Consider the following 19,337-nt stretch of genomic DNA (forward strand, 5'->3'; position numbering starts at 1 on the left):
GTGTCTAAGCATTCAGTGATCAAATGATTTTTAACGGTCACAAATTTGTAAATGCCATTCAGAAGCTAAACTGTTTAATTAATTATTATGTTTAAAGCATTTCACTGGATTAAGAAGTCGTGCAACACAAGGTCAATGACTTTCAAACTAAATTTACGGGATGCCGGATTCCCTTCGAGGCCCTATTTATAATTCAGATGCTAACGCAGACTTCCGTTCGCTATTTATCAACGATCAAGTCCGAGAATAAACTTGAACCCTGCTGTTGTTTCGTTCTTGTCTTGTGGCAAAGTATCAATCAGCGGGTGGCCAGTTCAGTTCTAAAACTCGTGTGTTCAAATAATTAAAAATGACGATCTCGATTCAAAAAGCAAAATCGCTCCACGTCGGACATCGTTGAACGATTAATATATTTACACAACGAGGAGCGTGATGGACGGAGTGGCGTTTGATTTATATGAAAAAAGATACAATACGTCTATCTTCATCTACCATGATTTTTACATTTCCATCTAATTCATCATAAAAATAAATTGTCGTCTGTTGTGTCACCTATGGTTCCTTGTCAGTAAGCGCCAAAATTATTTTGATGTCGACTTCAATCCGAACACCTGTGAAAACCGAACAAAACGCAAAGTCCCGTGGATGTTTGGTTTGGACATGTTTCAATGTATATATAATAGCTCATATCGAAGTTCCAACATCTATGTCTGGTTAAATTTATAAAACGCACGTGAATTATTTTTTTTACAACTTGTCGGACCTCGGAAAATGGTTAAAATTGTCACCCTTCTCATGAAATAATCCAAAAATTCTGATCATAATATTCAATTAAAAATTTGTACTTTCTAATCATTTATTTCAGGTCAAATCTACATATTTCTTTTCTCATCACTCTATAAAACAGGTCATATTGTAAATTTTTGTTCGGAAAATGACGGACTTTTTTTTTTAAACGTCATCCCAGTTCCTCATCTCAAGGTCCATTAAGGTTATTGACCAAATTATTCACTACTGTTAAACCCAAGTTTTAGCTGTTATTGGGCAATGTAGAGCCTTCAAAAATGACCCAAACCAATATTTTCAGAATTTTGTAGGTCTTGTGACAATGAATTTTACCAGAAACATTCTACAGAATCTGTAAGATATTCTATTGTAATATTATTTTATAAACAATTTAAATCAAAAGCAAAGGAATAAACTCAAAAACAGTCAAAACATTCTACTGCAATGACATATCATTCTATGTACATAATAGTAAGTATAATGTAAAATCAATGTTTCCAAAGATGATGTTTAGAGAATCTACTTTCACGATATACGTGTAAATAAAACGCACATATATTGCAGTTGTTGTGTGTGTGTGTGTGTGTGTGTGTGTGTGTGTGTGTGTGTGTGTGTGTGTGTGTGTGTGTGTGTGTGTGTGTGTGTGTGTGTGTGTGTGTGTGTGTGTGTTTGGGGGTTAATGACAGTTACATGTAAATAGTTTTTCATTTTTCTGCAAAATCCAAAGGAGTAGGTTCAGTAAGACCCCTTATTGGCCTCAAAATATAGCAGTTTTAGAAAATTGTGAAAATGTAGTCGTTAAGGTATTTATTGAATATTAGAATGCTTCTGCTACATAAAAATGGGCTGTTTTTGACAATACAATGCACATATACATGTATCGGGTACTAGCATCATTAAGTCATGCTAAATTACTGAAATCTTCACAAGTTTAGCGTTTTAGTTAAATTTTAGATGGTTTCCGTCTTAAATGAAAGTGGCCGCATTCGTGTTCATTCATAATATTGACATGTAAGTTGTATTTGAGTATAATACATTATATATATAAAGGTTGAGGATAAACACGGATGCGGCAACTTTCATTTTTGACAAAAAACCATCTGAAAAGTGACGATTTTTGGCATATTTGATAGATTTTTCATGTTTAAACTTGAAAAGGAGCGTTTTCAATGACTTATTCAGGTAAAATCTTTCACATAAACTAATTGAATCAATTGAAATAGACACTTAAGTGTTTAAAAAGTAAAAAGTGTCTAAAAATCTTTCGTTAGATGAACTTAAAAATTGAGGCCGAAATTGGCCCTTACCGGACCTACTCCTTTTTTAACCGTTTTTCTTGGGGTTTTTTTTACTTCTAGTTTCAACAATAAACGTGTCAAGTGAGGTTAGAAACACATATATTTGTAACTAGAAAACGTTATTCAAATGTCGGCAAGGTTCGGCTGCATATATGTGTTTATCTTTGGCAGTCATAAAATTACAGTAAAATACAAATTACTTGCTGATTAAAATTCACAAGTTAATCTTAAGGATTGTTAACATATAACACAGTAGGCATTATATTTTGTACGAGCTGAATAAATATTTATATATTTTTCATTTTTCCTATGATTAACGATGTTCGCTCATCTGGTTTATAGGTTTTTGCCAGACATTGAGAATCCGCTGGTTTTACCCATGTATTGCCATAAAAATAAATCCACACTCACCCCTCCTTTTCTTATCATAATTTTATTACACAGTTAGTCGGCTCTCGTTATCTTGACGTCTGTCGGACCACCGAAATATTCCGAGATATCTATACGCTCTTTAATGTTCTTCAACTTTATACTTGTTTGGCTTTCTAACTTATTTGATCTGAGCATTACTGATGAGCCTCATGAAGACGAAACGCGCAAGATAATGAGAGACTAACTTTATAATTGATAAAAGTTATTCCCTATTTAAATTCTCATTTGATTAGTGATTTGCCATTTTAATAGTTTAATTCAAAAAGACTATTTTTTTGGCATTGTATAATGCCAAATTATGTTTAAAATGTGTATTGCTACAGAAGGTAGAAAAAATGTATAGACGTTTGTAAAATCAAACTGACCGGAATTCGGAGTGTGCAATAAAAACATGCACAGATATGATAGAATAAGTTAAGTGTGATAAAGCAATGAGTAAAATAGTTCAGTTCACCCTTGCACGCAAGTAATTACTATAAAGATACTTTCTCAACAAAACTTTACGACAAAAGAGATGATTTCAGCTTTCCAATTGTGAACTTTCCATTTCTAAGTAGCAACATTCCAGCAGCACCTGCATACGGGGTATATATCTCCCAATTGATACGATATTCTCGTGCCTGCATTTCCTATCATGATTTTCTTGATAGAGGGTTACTGCTCACAAGGAAGCTATTAAACCAACAGTTCCAAATGGTGAAGTTGAAATCACCCCTTCGTAAATTTTACGGACGCCATCACGAGTTGGTTGACCGTTATAGAATAACCGTTTCACAAATGATATCGGATATGTTCCTTACTTCGTAACTACAATCCCCTTCCCTTTCATGAATGTGACCTACCGAATTAGACTATTTACCGGATTTGTAATCACATAAGCAACACGACGGGTGCCACATGTGGAGCAGGATCTGCTTACCCTTCCGGAGCACCTGAGATCACCCCTAGTTTTTGTTGGGGTTTGTGTTGTTTATTCTTTAGTTTTCTATGTTGTGTCATGTGTACTATTGTTTTTCTGTTTGTCTTTTTCTTTTTTAGCCATGTCATTGTCAGTTTGTTTTAGATTTATGAGTTTGACTGTCCCTTTGGTATCTTTCGTCCCTCTTCTATATCTATGTTGTTTTCTATCTAATCTCAGTGTATAAAACGTTGTGTCAGAATGATTTCCATCCTTTACAAAGCATATGGTCGTTATCTTACGGTTATATTTTATATATCTTTAATAGGGTGAGTGTTGCATTATGATTTCAAAATATATTTAACTTTAGCAGGTTGAGCGTTACCTAAGACAATTCCATTACAGATTTGAATAAGCAATGTTAGCAGAGGGGTTCAATTCTGGATATAAAAAAACAATGAAGGGAGTTATTTTTAAACCTTTCAAAACAAATGCTTCACGTTCATCTGATCATATTTTTTTCATAGCTGAGACACAACAGTGATGTTAAAACAGTTATAAAGAAAAATAATCACAATCTATGGTTCTCAAAGATATATCTTAAAGCAGTTTTTAAACACAGTCGTGCTGGTCAATCTGTTAATACATCTTATGTAATGCTAGGGAAAATACTATTGTATTATAAACATAGCGTGTTGGTATGACTGAGGTGTATGCCGTTTGCCCAGTCCGTATATGCTGTATGCGATGTTTATATATTCGTTATGCACTGTTCATTCTATGGTGTATTAGTGTCCATGTATGATGTATGTAAATAGTATTGTGTATTTACTTTCCATGAATGTGCTATGCATTGTTCATGTATACGTTGTGCACTGTCGTCTATGTATGCTGTATTCACTGTCCATGCACGTTACATATTACGCACTGTTCGTGTATGCATCATGCACTATCCTTAGATACGTCATTAGCTCTCCTAGTATGATTTATTCACAATAATGTTACATTGTGTTGTAATGCAGAGTTTATATATGTGTTTCAGTGAATAGATTGTCAGGCACTAAAGCATATATAAAAACACACTTTCCTGCTGGGTAACTTAATACTCAGTCAATCAATTTAATTTTGAAATACTTTCCCTCTACGAATAAAGCGTATTGACAAATTTGTGCTAAATATTACAAAAGGAAGACTGCTGGCACGTAGTACCTTTTTAAAACTAGATTTAAAACAAAATAATACAACTATTATCCGTCGTATAACTGATAGATAAACGAACAATCAACTGAAGATACATCAGTTTTCGACATGCACATTTAGTTTGGAAGTGTTATTGAAATGATTAAACTTACTTATTTTTTTAAACGTTTGTGTTATGCAATACATATAATTGTTGAGGTGAAAAAACACAATAATGCATGTGCGTCCGAAGCACTATTGTGAATTTAACTGCATTAAAAAGTAAAATCCCACCAAAAACTGAAATCAAATGGCAAAATCACGAGCTCAAACACATCAATCGGATGACCAACAACTGTCACATTTTTGACTTGTTAAAGACATTTTCTTAAGTAGAAAACTGCGAATGAAACCTGATTTCAAAGCTAGCTAAATCTCTCACCTAAATGACAGTCGCAAAAATCCATTATATTGACCATCATATGTGAACAAAACAAATAGACATAATATGTAAAAATGTCAAAAAAAAGGGGTACAGCAGTGAACATTGTCTTAATATCTTAATCACTATAAAAGCAAATAAACATGTAACGAAGGCTCAGTGTTGAAGACCGTACATTGACCTATAATGGTTTACTTTTATAAATTGTTATTTTGGATGGAGAAATGTCTCATTGGCACTCACACGACATCTTCCTATATCTATGTAATTAAACATTTACCATGGTACAATAAAATCATGACTGGATGTATAAACAGAAGCAAGTTTTATATTATATTAACAAAGAAACACATAAAGGCATATAGACAATTGACACTAAGGCCGATTATGTAAAGACCAAAGATATACATGACCTTAATTTGTGAAGACATATGTGACCAGCCATGAGATTTTCAGGCTAATGGAGGTATCGGGACCAACATGATTTTTTTGCATTTTTATGAAGTATACATAGATACAAAACACCCAGAAAGTGTTTTTGGTCGAATTATTAAAATTAATAGAGTTATGGTCATTTTTGTGAGATGGGATGTTTTTTTTTAATAGTACCACTTTGCAATATTTCTAAGGTTTATCTAATTTAGTTCTCCTTGCAAGTTGACATATTGTTGTGTGTTTCTTTCTAGTCTTTCAAACTGTCACTTAAGTGAACTAAATTGATTGATAAGTGAATTTGAGTTTAATTAAGCAACCATTCGGTTTCCATAGCAACCATGGATCTACTTTTCAAATAAAATCACTCAAAACTTTTTTGGGGGGCTTTTTAAGTAGAACTTAAAATGTGTATGTCACTCAAAATAAGTGTGTTCATACATGTACATGTTTTGAATCAGTAATTAGTATTAATTTAAAAATAAAACATGATAACTGTACTTTAATGTGTCTATATTAACGTAAAATTTTATTTAGATTTCAGTGGACACAACAATTTTCCATTTCTACTTGTCTTGTGTCCAGTTTTTTTTACAGTAACTACATTTCCTTGTTTTATCTCTGTCCACAATTACTGTAATTTTTAGCTTTGGTATAGTGGGTTTGGGGCATGTAATGTCTTTGCTGCCATAACAGAGTGGTATAATCTGTTGGTACAAGTACCACTGACGCATTGCGTCTAACCCCTTTTTAAGCAATTCAGTTGGTTCAGATAATGGGTTAATTACAACTCTAGTTTTTAACAACCGAAACTGTTTTTCATCATTGTCACAATACTCCCTAACAAAAACTACTCCTGGTGATTCCTTTATCATCCGAAAGTTATGATATGTTGTTAGTGCTGGCAACTGTTAAAATAATTGCTATAAATATAACTTCCAGTCGCAAAATTTAACAGGGCAATCTTCATCATCAACAAGTTGTGCTATGTTATGGTGTTTTCTTGATGAAGCTGTAATAGATTTGGCTGAATAATGTCTCCATTTCACCTTAAAAAGAACAAAATGTAAATTAAATATCAAGTTTTGTTTGCCATAATTGTACCAGAGATTACTAAGATGGTAACTTGCAAAACATGTTCTTACAAGTTTGACCAAGTTTGACCATTCCCTTTTCTCAATCTTCTTTGTTTCAGACAAGTGTTCTATGTGATGCAAAGGGCTTAATGTTTGATATGACATGTTAAATTAAAAGTCAATGTAAGTTCTTAAAACAAGTATGAATATTCAAGTCACTTGAATCAAGTGTGATAAATATAAAACCATGATACATTTAGTTCTTATCAATGAAGTATAAAGTGATGAAATTAATGTATTACTCCAATACTTTCTTTAAAATGTTTTTTTTTATAGTTCTTGACACATATGCTAATTTTGAATACCATCCATAATCCAAAATACCAGTCTGGATGGAATTTGGTATGCCCAGCTTCCGTACAACTAATTTCCACACTGTTGTGTCTGCCTGTCAATACTATCCACATACCATACCTTGAAAAATAATATATTCTTAATCAAAGTAATGTTAATAATAAAATGATGTCTCAACTTACATAACAATACAAACATCTAGATTTTTGTATATTAAAATTAACAAAATATCAAATTTTCTTTTTTTTTAAATCAATCACGGACATTGATTTGAATAATTTTAATGTGTATTCATCCTGTCTGGTATCCTGGTTGAATATGTACAGTTAAATAGTTTACGTTTCAGTGGTGAATAGAAAGGAAAATGAAATACACTAATATTTTATAGAAGCCTATTTTAATTTATATACGGTACTTGCATGTAAAATTACATTTTTATACCAACACGTAGGTATTTTGCAACTTTTCACTTAATATTTATGACAGAAATAAAACATACCGAATTACAAAGTATTTCTTGGTCTGCACTGTACAGTTGTCCATATGAAGTTTGACTGTTGTTTTCTCATATGACTAATATTCAAAATGGTGGTGTAGCATGTTAATATCACTATTGACACCCTTTCCAGTTTTTTTCACTTTCATCAACGAGGTAAAATATCTGTGATCTTAAAAGGTCAATGAATAAATGTCATAATTATGTTTACATAATGTTAATTTCTGTGTCATTTGGTCTCTTGTGAAGAGTTGTCTCACATTTAAATTATATACACAAAAAAGATCAAACTATAAACATAACTGTACACAAATTACTGTTTAACCAAATGAATGTTAAAAAACATAAGATGCATGTCTTTAAAAGTGCAAACAACACATACAGTACGTGTATGTCTATATTTTTAACACCTGCTGACTGCATTGTACTAATATTTATTCACTAAAGAATACAAAATCAAAAATGTAGCATAATATTTACCTGGACCTTCTGCACAGACACCAAAACACTGACATTTCCTTGGAGTTTTGCAAAACAATGGACTCACTTGGTGTGCATAGTGTGGATAGTGTATGTGCTGTGCATAGTCAAAGCTGTAACGCATGCTTCCTTCAAATGAAAGTGGCGGTTGACCTGAAACATAATGTGTAACAATCAAAATAATGTACAATAAACCATAAATAATATATACAGCTTTAATTATTAAAAAATGTATATGTTTTTTGTGTGTTTTTGTTTATGAATGCAATTCAACAGGGAATGCAAATTTGGTAGTCGCCATAGTTTATAATGCATCAACTGGCTGATACATGTATACATCACCAAATCAGTCTCAAATTATCAATACTTTGAAAAATGTTCACACTCAAAACTTGAATGTGTCTTAAATAATAATATGCATGTATGCGAATGAAATTGAACATTTTACACAAAATTATATTATACGAACAACGGGAAACTAGAATAAAAACAAGTTTTAGTTCAATTTTGCCTGCGAAAGTTTGAACCGTAGTAAGAAATAGTACATACTTTGAAACTACTTTTATCGTATGGTGTTCGTGTTTTTGGTCCATATCTTTTCCTCGCGAAAAAGATACTGCATAAGCTACTCCGTTCCCGGTTGTTATTGTTCTTATTTCGTTCATATCTTTCACCCAGTAGTTAATATCAGCTGCAAAAACAAAACAAACAAAAACAAAGGCAAACACATATAAATTATTGCACAAGAAAACAAAATCAAAGTCAACTTATTTTCCTGAAATCATTTCCCTAGAAAATATCTTTAAGAAATGCAAATCAATACAAATAGAAAAAGTCATTTATCTTTTTAAAATCATATCTTTCTAAAAAAGAAAATCTATCAAAACATATATGCATTGAATTCTTTTTTAGTCCTTTTGTGGGTTTACATGAGTTCAGTAACGTTTGAATAAGGTCATTAAGTTTCAAATACTTTCCTTTAAAAATGTACCGTTACAGTTATTTTTCTTTACATTCTATTTTTGTTTTCTAATCTGAAAGGATTTCTTTTATAGTTTTTCATAATATTCTTCACTGAATGAACATACACTAAAATCCATACATTAAGATAATAAAGTAATGTAATTTAATCGTCTTCATAACGTTTGTTACGCATGTTTTTTCTTGTTAGTTTTGTGTAGATAAAATGGTAACCGCTTTTATAATGTCTAATTCACTGGAATTCCCTGTAAATATACTAAAACTCATTATGAAACAAAATATAACACATAAAAAATACAAATATATTCGAAACTCTTTTCAACTTGTTATTAAAATTTATTAGAAACATGTCCTTATAAACGTTTAAAATATATTCATATTAAGATTTAGACAGTTTCATGTTTTTTTTATGTTTCATTAATTTGACGTATAACACAATTTTAAAATCATTATATAAAAACATACAATCTAAACGTACAAAAAATCTATCGCCACATTAACATGAATTTCATAACATGTGAGACACAAGAAATTCATGGAAGCAACAGTTAAAAGTAGATTAACAGGATTAATTATCATGTTATATTTATAATCGGATAACCAATTAATACACATTAAAAGAAAAGAGTATATGCAATTACCAGTATATTTCAGAGATCTGTATACCATTAAACACAAATATATAATAGCAAATCATAAAACACAAAGCAACCATTAAATATTGTGTTTGTACTAATATTTTGCCAGTGCGTCTATAATGATTATAAAGCAAAACAATAATAAATATAAGAATATGTAACATGTGCAATGTTGATATACAAATAACAGCATTTATAGTAAAAAGTATAAGAAAAACATAATCATCCTAGAAAAGGTATTTTTTAAAGCTTTAAATGAGAAGCTGATTGAAAAAGGTCACCATTAACACTAAGTTAAACGTTAAATGTTAACATGAATTTCCACAGACATGCCTTATTGGTACTATAACCTTATTTTAATTTTATGTAATTATATGACAAAATTCATTGTTATATCAAACTTATTTATATCGCTTACCTTCTTGCTTAAACAACAAAAGTCCATGAACCCGTTCTGTATCTGTGTGCAAAACAATAGGAACTTCTCCTCCATTTGTGTTTATCTTTAAAATTTGTGTACTGCTTGTGTAGAAAATGAACTCCTCCTTGACATCTATTTCCCCGTTTAGCTTAAAGGTATTAGTGCTAACTATCGTTTGAATATCGGTCCCATCAAACAACGCCGATTTCAAATCTCCCATGAAATTGTCCATCCAGTAAAGTCGGGTATCATCTTAAATCAACAGAAAAACCTATGTTACAAGTTATTTATGTTTTATAAATCGACTTACATACATCACACTGAATTAGATATATTTCTTTTTTGTTGTCAGTTTGAAGGTTCTTGTTAGGTAAATTAATCGTTATTATTCTTGAAATTGGTATGATATTGATTTGATGATGAATTTGAAACATTATGCATTACTCAGTTGGATATCAGCTGTAAAAATATGACAAAACAACAGAGTTTAAGAATTAATAAATTTGAATAGATATATCAGGTTGTTATGAACTTTAACCATGTTCATATTGTCAAACACGTGAACTAAGATGTAACATCACAGCTTACCTAGAACACTAATAAAATATATAAAGTCTTTGAACTAAATAAAAGTATGTGCTTCTAGGACACATTTTTTGAATGACCTCTTTTAGTTAGATTGAAACTTGAAATTCACAAAAGATATTTATAAACGCTTAAAGGAAATAACAAAGAACAATGAACATAATCATTTGCGCCCAACTAAGCCAGAGAAAGTTGAAAGCTTATTTTCTTAAAATTTTCACTGAAGAATCCATGAATTATACAACTTCCGGGGCAAGCAATCCAAAGCAAAGGCGTCAAGCCGGGATAAGAACAATGAAAGTTACACCATATACTAGTAATTCATGATACCATAGCACTTCTTGGATTTACAATCATCAACCCGTGTCAACAATTTAATTCGATACATTGGACACTGGCTACAAATTGGTGTTCACAGGTTTGTTTCATTTGAAAACATGAACTAAAAAATGTATGAAGCTGAGAGTTTGAAAATAAAACTAACTAACAGGGTAAAAAAGATAAACATATAATGCGTTCAATATTTTAGCTTACTTAGTCATTTAATCACTTAATGTATCATTTTTTCAAATTGTAATTATCATATAATTGTTACTTTAGTTCAAACATTCATGGATACTGCACGACCTCTACAATCATTTGTTTTCATTGTATGCAAAGGTCATACCTGCATATATACCGAACACCCACGATGCCAGGTCATTTATAATATGGTGTCCCTCTCCGTCCAGTGACAATTTGTGTATTGTTCCGTTGGGAATGCCTTGACCAAAGTACATCCATCTGAAATTATATGTAGAAAAAGAAATAAACGCGAATGTTAATTTCAGGCAAGATGCTACATTTAGGTATTATTTGTTCAAAACTTACTAGCAGCCTGAACTTTATTACAAAAAAATATACAAAAATTAAATAGTACACATGTATACAACAACAGAGGACTACTTCTGAATTACAGGCTCTGACTTGAAATTGAAAGATATAGAAAGCGGGGTTAAACATAACACGAACATGATTAACAAAAAAATCGAAAACTATATGAATATCCATGTACATGTAGAATGAGTCCATGTCGAATCATGACAGTGTTAACGTTGTACATTTTGTACCAGCACGACATAAAAAAATAAACTATGATATAAGGGCAAAACTCACTAGCTCAATACCAAGTACAAACACAAATTACAAAAAAACAAACGACATTAAGTACATTTTGAGAATAATTGCCGTGATTAAAACTTAGTTCATAGTCAATAACAAATAATAAATCCGGAATCATGTATCTCAGACTTAAATATCAATATACAACATCATCAGTCAGAAAAAAACATGACCCAATGCAAAGGTACAGGTATCGACAGATTGTAAGACCGTACATGCACATTTGTGAACAGGAATAATATTTAGTTTTGGATTTTAATTTATAGATAACAATGAATGTTTATACCGAAACTAAAAAAAAACAAAGATCCATCTACTGTTTTTATAATGAGTTTATTCAAAGGTTTTATAAGTTTACACGGATCGTAGCTAAATATAATTATGTGAACTCTCCTGTTTATAAGACGTTTTCTTCAAATCTTTTTGACTTTTACATAATGAACTAGTTGTCAGTATTATTATTATTATCATTATTTACAGTGCTTATATAAATAAACATTTACTCTACGCGCTTTACAATGCATAAAAAACAATAAAACAAGTACATATAAACAAATTTAAAAATAAAATCAAAATAGAAACCGTTAAAATAAAAACGACTCAATATATGAAAATTGAAAATTATTCATCAAAATAAATTAAAAAATATAAAGAAATTTTGAAAAAAACAATATTAAAAGAAAATCAACAGAAGTGCTTCAATTTAAAAATTGGACTAATAGCTTTATGTCTAAAAATAAGAAGAGTAAATGAAATAAAAATGCGATGAAAAAAAGTAAGTATGAGAAATGCCTTTAAAAAAAACTGAAAGGTAATAAAAATACAATTAAAAGTTAGTATGATACATTAGATAGCAACTTTACCTGACCATATAGGAAAATAGGTATTTAGTCGGATCTTAACACGTACTTGTGATTTGGTTAAAACCGGTTTTGTTCAAAATATACGAAGAAATGTCGAAATGTTCAGGACTTAATTAAATCCGTATTTCGGTAGGATGGTGCAAGCATACGATTTTTATTGCGTCTTACACTTTGAGAAGCGAATAATCTTCAACTACTTTATTCAAATATTGTGTAAAAACGTTAATTTTGAGCTATGAAAGTCAAGTGGCTCGAATATTTTTCTGAGGAAGTTTTAAAAAATTGCAAAGAAATATTTTTACATTGGGTTAGCTTTCATTAGTCTTAACTATCTATAGATTAACAACTTTTGGTTATATTTATAATTTAGAATCATCATTGAAGGTGGGGGACGATTTCGCAGATAATTAATTATATTGATGTGCCATTTGTATGCAAGAGTGACATTTCGTTGTATTATGTGACAATTCGAAAAAGTTATGCGAGTATTCTCTCCCCTTAACAGGTTCATTATTTTATAATTAAGTTTAGGTTTCTGATATAATTTTGAATAATTACAAAATGTATCAATTGAATATATTTCAGTTTTTGTTATTGGTGTATCAAAAACATTGATGTACGAATATAATTTCATAAATTTGAAACGTTTAAAATGATTACATACCAATATAAAGAACCGTTCATCATTTTTGAAAAAGACTATGAACGAAAATCGAATTATTTATTTTCCCTTAGTGACAGATTGATTGGGAAATGAACCAGCGTAATATAATGGTAATCACAGAGAGGGACCAGCAAGCAATTTTTAATTGTAGCCTATTCAACGTTAAAACAATTTTCCACTATAAACGAATGTTACTTTATACAAATATAAGGACTTTGTTAGCTAAATCTACAAATTTTATTAGATATTATGATTTTTTATTGCAATAGATTAATATGCTACATTAGAATATATACTGAGATCGAATAAAAGTCTAATTCTGTCCGATTATTAATTATGTGTTTTTCTTGAAAGCATTCACAGATTCAGTGTTTCACAGTTCTTTGGGCAAGTCTTTCCATAAAACGGCGGCCGCTCTATCAAACCGTCTCTATCCGTATGTTTTTGTTCTTACTATCGGTTTGACTAGAAGCATGTTGTTTTCTGACCGAAGAGTTTTTGTTGGCTTGTAAATGTTTATTAGTTCTTGAAGGTACACGGGTGCTTCCTGTTTCAGAGCTTTAAACACATACATCAACAATGAAGAGATTTTAAAATTAGACTAACGTGTTCGTTTTTCTTCTTTCTTTGTCGTTTGAATTAGTAAGTAAATCATTTAATTAATCTTTCATTGTTTCTCTTACAAAAAAACATACCGTTGGTTTTCTCGTTTGAATTGTTTTCATTTCCAGGTCTTTAACAGGTGATTATGCGGTATGAGTTTTGCCAATTATTGAAGGTCGTACGATAACTTATAGTTTTTTACTCCTATGTCATTTTGTCTCTAGTGATGAGTTATCTTATATTACAACATCTTCTTACTTTTATACTAAAGGTTTAAAGTAAAGGTATGGTAGCAAAATCATTGACTTAATCATTACCAGTTATTGATAGACTGCGTTCATTGCAATTAAAACAAATTCACCACAGACAGATGAATATATTTGGATAATATAGACACTGTCCACAAAAAAAAGAAAAATAACAGTAGGAAGCGGAAAACGGTTCTTTTGTCTTAAAGTTTTGTGTTGTGTCTCTTTTGTAAAGGTAACACATCGAAATCTAGGAAAGGACAGTTAGTTATTATAGTTTATACATGTATTTGATTTATTTAATATCATTACCTTTTGGTAAATTTTGGTAGTCTTTTAGAGAATTCTTGAAAATATCATTAATATAACGGTAAGTGTTGTAAAATTTAACAATTAACTGGAATTCAGATGGTTCTTTTTTGACTGTCAGCCGGTACAAACACACAAGTCTTTGAGAGTACTTCAGATTGGTTGCTTTTTCTATAATTCCTGCAATAGGATAGGTGTATATCACTACCTGACAACACTGTTTCCAATCTGTCTTAGGCTGGGGATGATATTTGATCCTTTTTGACAAAACACTGTTGACCTCTCGGTCTTAAGCGCTGTTGGGGGTCATCGCACTTTCATGACAATACGGATCATATATACAGTTTGATCATTTGCAGATTTTCATTCTTACGCCTGTAGTACCTGACGTATTATTCAAAATACTAGAGTAACACTCATACTGGTTTTTTTCAGAATACGAAATAATAGTTGGTTCTCGGTTATCAAAACATGATTTCATGATAGAGTCGTTAAAGCATGTAAACAAACGTACAAGATAAATTAATAATAATTAAATTTTAATTTATATTCATACGTGGGGATATCCTTTGGTAACGAAATGCTTTAGTTTACTAAAAGTGCAATGCAGTTATGTATTACAATATGATCATTTTATTGTATCAGAGAATGCATATTCTTATAATAAGAAAGGTTACCAACCTATGCCCTTTGTCAATGGTAAGTGCAGCAGGTTCGACTGTGTCATTGAAAATTCTGGTTATATTTGATCCATCTGTATTACATCTCATTATCTTTCCTTCCATAGGTTCAGTCCAGTAAAGATATCTATGTTCGGAGTCAAAGGCGATCCCGCCTGGAATAATTTTCGAGACAACAATTTCAAACTCAGTGGTCTGATTACTTGGATAAGGGAATCTGAATCAAGTAAAAAAAACTTTGCTATTTAGCAAATACCAACAAATATAAAACACATTTTCCATTGTGAGAAGAAAGTGACTTATATAAAATACAACTATGGCCCGCTGAGGATGTGGATATCAAAAACGGTCATTCCGAGAATAGATTATTTCACGGGGCATAATTGTTTTATTAAACCGAACGAACATATTTTTATCATACAGATTGTCAAAACACTTACGTCAGAAAATTATTTTCTGTGTATTGACTTTTGGCGCATGAACAAGTACAACAAAGGTAGATTATTTCTATAAAATATAGATGGACCTGAAGATAGCCGTTTACAAGAGATATCGTCGACACTATAGATGAATTTCCAAGATTTGTATGGTCTTGTTTCTTCATCACTTGATGGACTTCTCACCTGGCCGTTTCCATATTTGTTTTTGTTTTTCTGACGGTAGGTGATGTCATAATTTAAAGGGATTCAACTCTTGATCATTGAGTACGACAAGGGTTTTTCCTCTGTTCGATGGAGGCTTTATTCTTTAAGGAAAAAACATCGAAATTAAACTATGACATATGATTTCTGTATTAGCTAATCAAGTATTTACTATTTAATGTAAGATATGATAATCTTTCTCTTTTATGAAAATAGTATCTGCATTTCCGATCTCATAATTTAAACTTACTTCATAATGTGTGTGGATGAAAGGAACATGCAGATGTGTCTGCCTGAATGTGTTCCAAACAAAAAAACATCTAACCACCTCGTTATACAATCTATTGACAAGAACTTGCTTATATTTGATTAATTATAAATTTATAGATTTAATGACATACCTTATTATTTCCCCCTGGGTTTGTCTTGGAACATATACATATTTTTCTTCATTATCGTATGCAAGTACAAATACCTCACTTTCTGCATTACCAAGTACTCTCACTTCCCCATTTATTATATTCAATTCTTTTATTTTTCCAGAATGAGTCGAATACAACAGCTTTTCTTCAAAACTTGCAGCGAACATTTCAAATATCACTTCAGACTGATATGTCAAAGCAAATACAAAATAATGTAGTAAATACATGAAAATAGACCTTTATCTTTTTGAAAGGGGACTTGAAAGAAGCTATCTTGCAATGTAAATATTGAAAGTATACCAATTTCAACGGACACAGCCGCAAATGTTTTGCTCAAACCCTAAAGATGCATTTCACTACTGTAAACCTGGAAATTTTGGCGACGATTTTTTTCGCAAATTACAAAAACATCTATATTTGTGCCGGTTTAAATAAGCAATGATCCGGACGGTCCTCGATATATATTTTTTCATAAATTATTTTAAAAATATACAGTGTAAATAAATCTATTTTTAAAAATCCAGTCATAAAACCTTTTTCATTGGTTCATATTCTAAACTTTTAGTCATTTTTGACTGCGAATACATTTTTAGAATAAACACAGAAGAATGACCTAATTAAAAGTGAATTAATGCTGATATAATAACTGACAACACGATTGAAAATTGTCTATCAGTGCACAGCCAATATATAAGGTGAAGCCACGACTAAGTAAATGTAACCATGGACAGTGCCATGAATTTGTGTATCTTGTTATTCATGTCAAAGAGGCAAGACAAATCAAACAGAATATGTCCAGAAAGCTTCTTAACGAATTGTGAAAATAACGAGATTGACAGGCACATCACACTCTTATGATATAAGCCTATACAACACTGATTATTGATTTACAAAGAATCTTCGTGGTAAAGAAAGAAGTTCTATACCTTGACGGTTCTGGACAGACATATGTACTAGTATTTAATATTGTTTGATAAACAGCATTTTAGTAAGTGAGGTGGTTTTTTTTTTAAGTTGTCAGCTATGAATCTAGAAAAAGTAAATCAGATAAATGTCTAGTATGGCTTTGTTTTCACAGAAATTTCAACTTTGGTACACATGCTAGTGTCTGTCAAATGAAAGACAGGGTAACACTTTAACTCTTAATCAATATTTACAAAAACTAAAACATAAGACCTTATTGATTGTCCTTATATTCAAAGAATTAAAATTCAACTGAATATTTGCAAATTCTTCATTCATGATCACGGTTTAAGGTTTTTGAACATCTTAATAGAATAGCAACATTAAATATGACAATCCATCAGTACGACGACGGTGACGGTGGTGATAAGGATGACAAATAAGAGGGGAAGATCCTGGAATATAGCATATACATTATTTTATACTGCAAATAGTTGTGTTTATTTTCTTAATACAGTGACATAGCTATATTTTGCGAAATATCAATTTCATCATGAATCACTTTTCTACAATCAGAGGCTCATTTAGCATTGTTTAGGGTTGATTATTAGTTTTAAATTAAATTTACAATGTATATAGCTATAGATGTATTAATTCTAGTTGCAGTATAAAAACATTATATGGTCATTTACAAAAGAATATAAACTTTTCGGTGTTCGGTACAAAACTAGGAAAAGGGCTCCGTATCGCCCTTCACCAGCTTCTCAGCATCATACAAAAAAATAAAAAAACAAATGTATGACATTGCCCTAATATTGTATTTGGTTAATACTTACAATAAATACCATTAATTATGTAAAGCAGCGACGTCATGCCCAACCAAATCTGTGAAAGCTTCATGTTTTTACTAAGGGGTCCACGGCACAATTCAGAAGACGTCAGTCCTACAATTTATATAATATGAATACACAATTGTGGCATTTTAAAAGTTATTTTTTAAGAATACATTACAAAAGGATCATGTAATATACACCTAATGGTATTTTGTACATACAGGTATATCAGACAGATTAAAATCTCGAAAAAAGAACCAAATTTTTAAATCAAAATTAATTCCTTTGAATTTTTTAGGATTTCCCTTTTTTGCTCTATATAAATATATCTGTGTCGACACACCGTATAATATTGAAGCGTTAAAAAAATCACCAAAGCTTTTAAATACCATTGTTGAAAGGAAATCAGATATTAAAACTTGTATGAAATACAACGATTATCAGAATGTTGTTATTTATCTTAACCCGGAGGAGACAGACAAACAGCAGTCTGCAAAACACAACATAGTAACAACACGAAAACCTAGAAAACCTAGAATGATCTCAGGTGTTCCAAATGGGATATAAATCGCGCATTTTGGCCCCAGAGGATTTTTCAAATATGAAAGTAATTGCCCATAAAAAATCATTATTAGACAGTTGATGACTAATTAAGCCTTCAAAGTAATTAGTTTTTAAGAACAGAAATATTATATTTTACCTGTCTAATATGCTATTTTTGTTTGACTGTCCGTAATTTCCGTATGTTTAGATTTTTTTGTAGTATAAAAATAAGAAGATGTGGCATAATTGCCAATGAGACAACTCTCCACAGTAGACCTTATGACAAACGGAAGTTAACAACTATATATCATCGTACGGTCGAATGATTACAAACACTTTTTTCGTACGGGTTTTGACGCAATTTTATAAAAGAAAAAAATGCAGCCGAAAGACAAATGATTTATAGTTGAATTCGTCACACAGTGATGGATATATGTAAACAGTTTCAGAAAAGGTCTCCTCTAGAGGATTGAAATTCTAATTTGGCCAAATTTTCGGAAAACATGTGACATCTTTACCACCTTTTTCGCAATATTATTAGTAAAAACAAGCAGGTTCTTGCCATGGATACACAAAAAAATATATATGGAACCATTCAACTACTAGATATCAGATCTATGGAAAATACTGAATACATATATATGCACATATATGACACAAAAAGTAGGCTTAATTAGTAAGGAAACAAAAAATGGGACGGTAAAATTTAGGTATATTGCTATCTAACATCAGTACTTATCTAGTGACAAATTAGATTTCGTTGTGCCTCTTTCAAGAAAAAGGATTAAAGCTCCCATAACAAATCAGCGTCCTACTTAACGTTCAGGATGTTTTTATACGCATTAGGGTCCTCTTTGTCGAGCTCCTGCAAATCTCTCATACTTTTGATTTTTGACATTTCATTTGGGACTTTCCGTTTTAAATTTTCCTCGGAGTTCAGTATTTTTATGATTACTATTTATATTGGCC

General features: G+C 31.0%; 2 protein-coding genes across 2 annotated transcripts; both read right to left on the reverse strand.

Annotated features, from left to right (window-relative positions):
- Window positions 1–5,355: 5,355 nt before the first annotated feature.
- Window positions 5,356–8,013, reverse strand: LOC143058761 (uncharacterized). The gene is made up of 4 exons (XM_076232207.1): window positions 7,874–8,013; window positions 7,397–7,565; window positions 6,909–7,017; window positions 5,356–6,516 (listed from the first exon to the last, which is right to left on the reverse strand). Exons 2-4 carry the CDS (start codon window positions 7,438–7,440, stop codon window positions 6,391–6,393), a joined length of 279 nt encoding a protein of 92 aa, XP_076088322.1. The 5' UTR covers window positions 7,441–7,565; window positions 7,874–8,013; the 3' UTR covers window positions 5,356–6,390.
- Window positions 8,014–9,530: 1,517 nt separating this feature from the next.
- LOC143058760 (vitellogenin receptor-like) lies at window positions 9,531–16,237 on the reverse strand. Its single transcript, XM_076232206.1, has 4 exons — window positions 16,069–16,237; window positions 15,028–15,243; window positions 11,166–11,281; window positions 9,531–10,165 (listed from the first exon to the last, which is right to left on the reverse strand). Exons 2-4 carry the CDS (start codon window positions 15,129–15,131, stop codon window positions 9,894–9,896), a joined length of 492 nt encoding a protein of 163 aa, XP_076088321.1. The 5' UTR covers window positions 15,132–15,243; window positions 16,069–16,237; the 3' UTR covers window positions 9,531–9,893.
- Between the last annotated feature and the right edge of the window lie 3,100 nt (window positions 16,238–19,337).

The sequence above is a fragment of the Mytilus galloprovincialis genome, chromosome 14 (genome assembly GCF_965363235.1).
Source record: "Mytilus galloprovincialis chromosome 14, xbMytGall1.hap1.1, whole genome shotgun sequence".
Classification (NCBI taxonomy): Eukaryota; Metazoa; Mollusca; class Bivalvia; order Mytilida; family Mytilidae; genus Mytilus; species Mytilus galloprovincialis.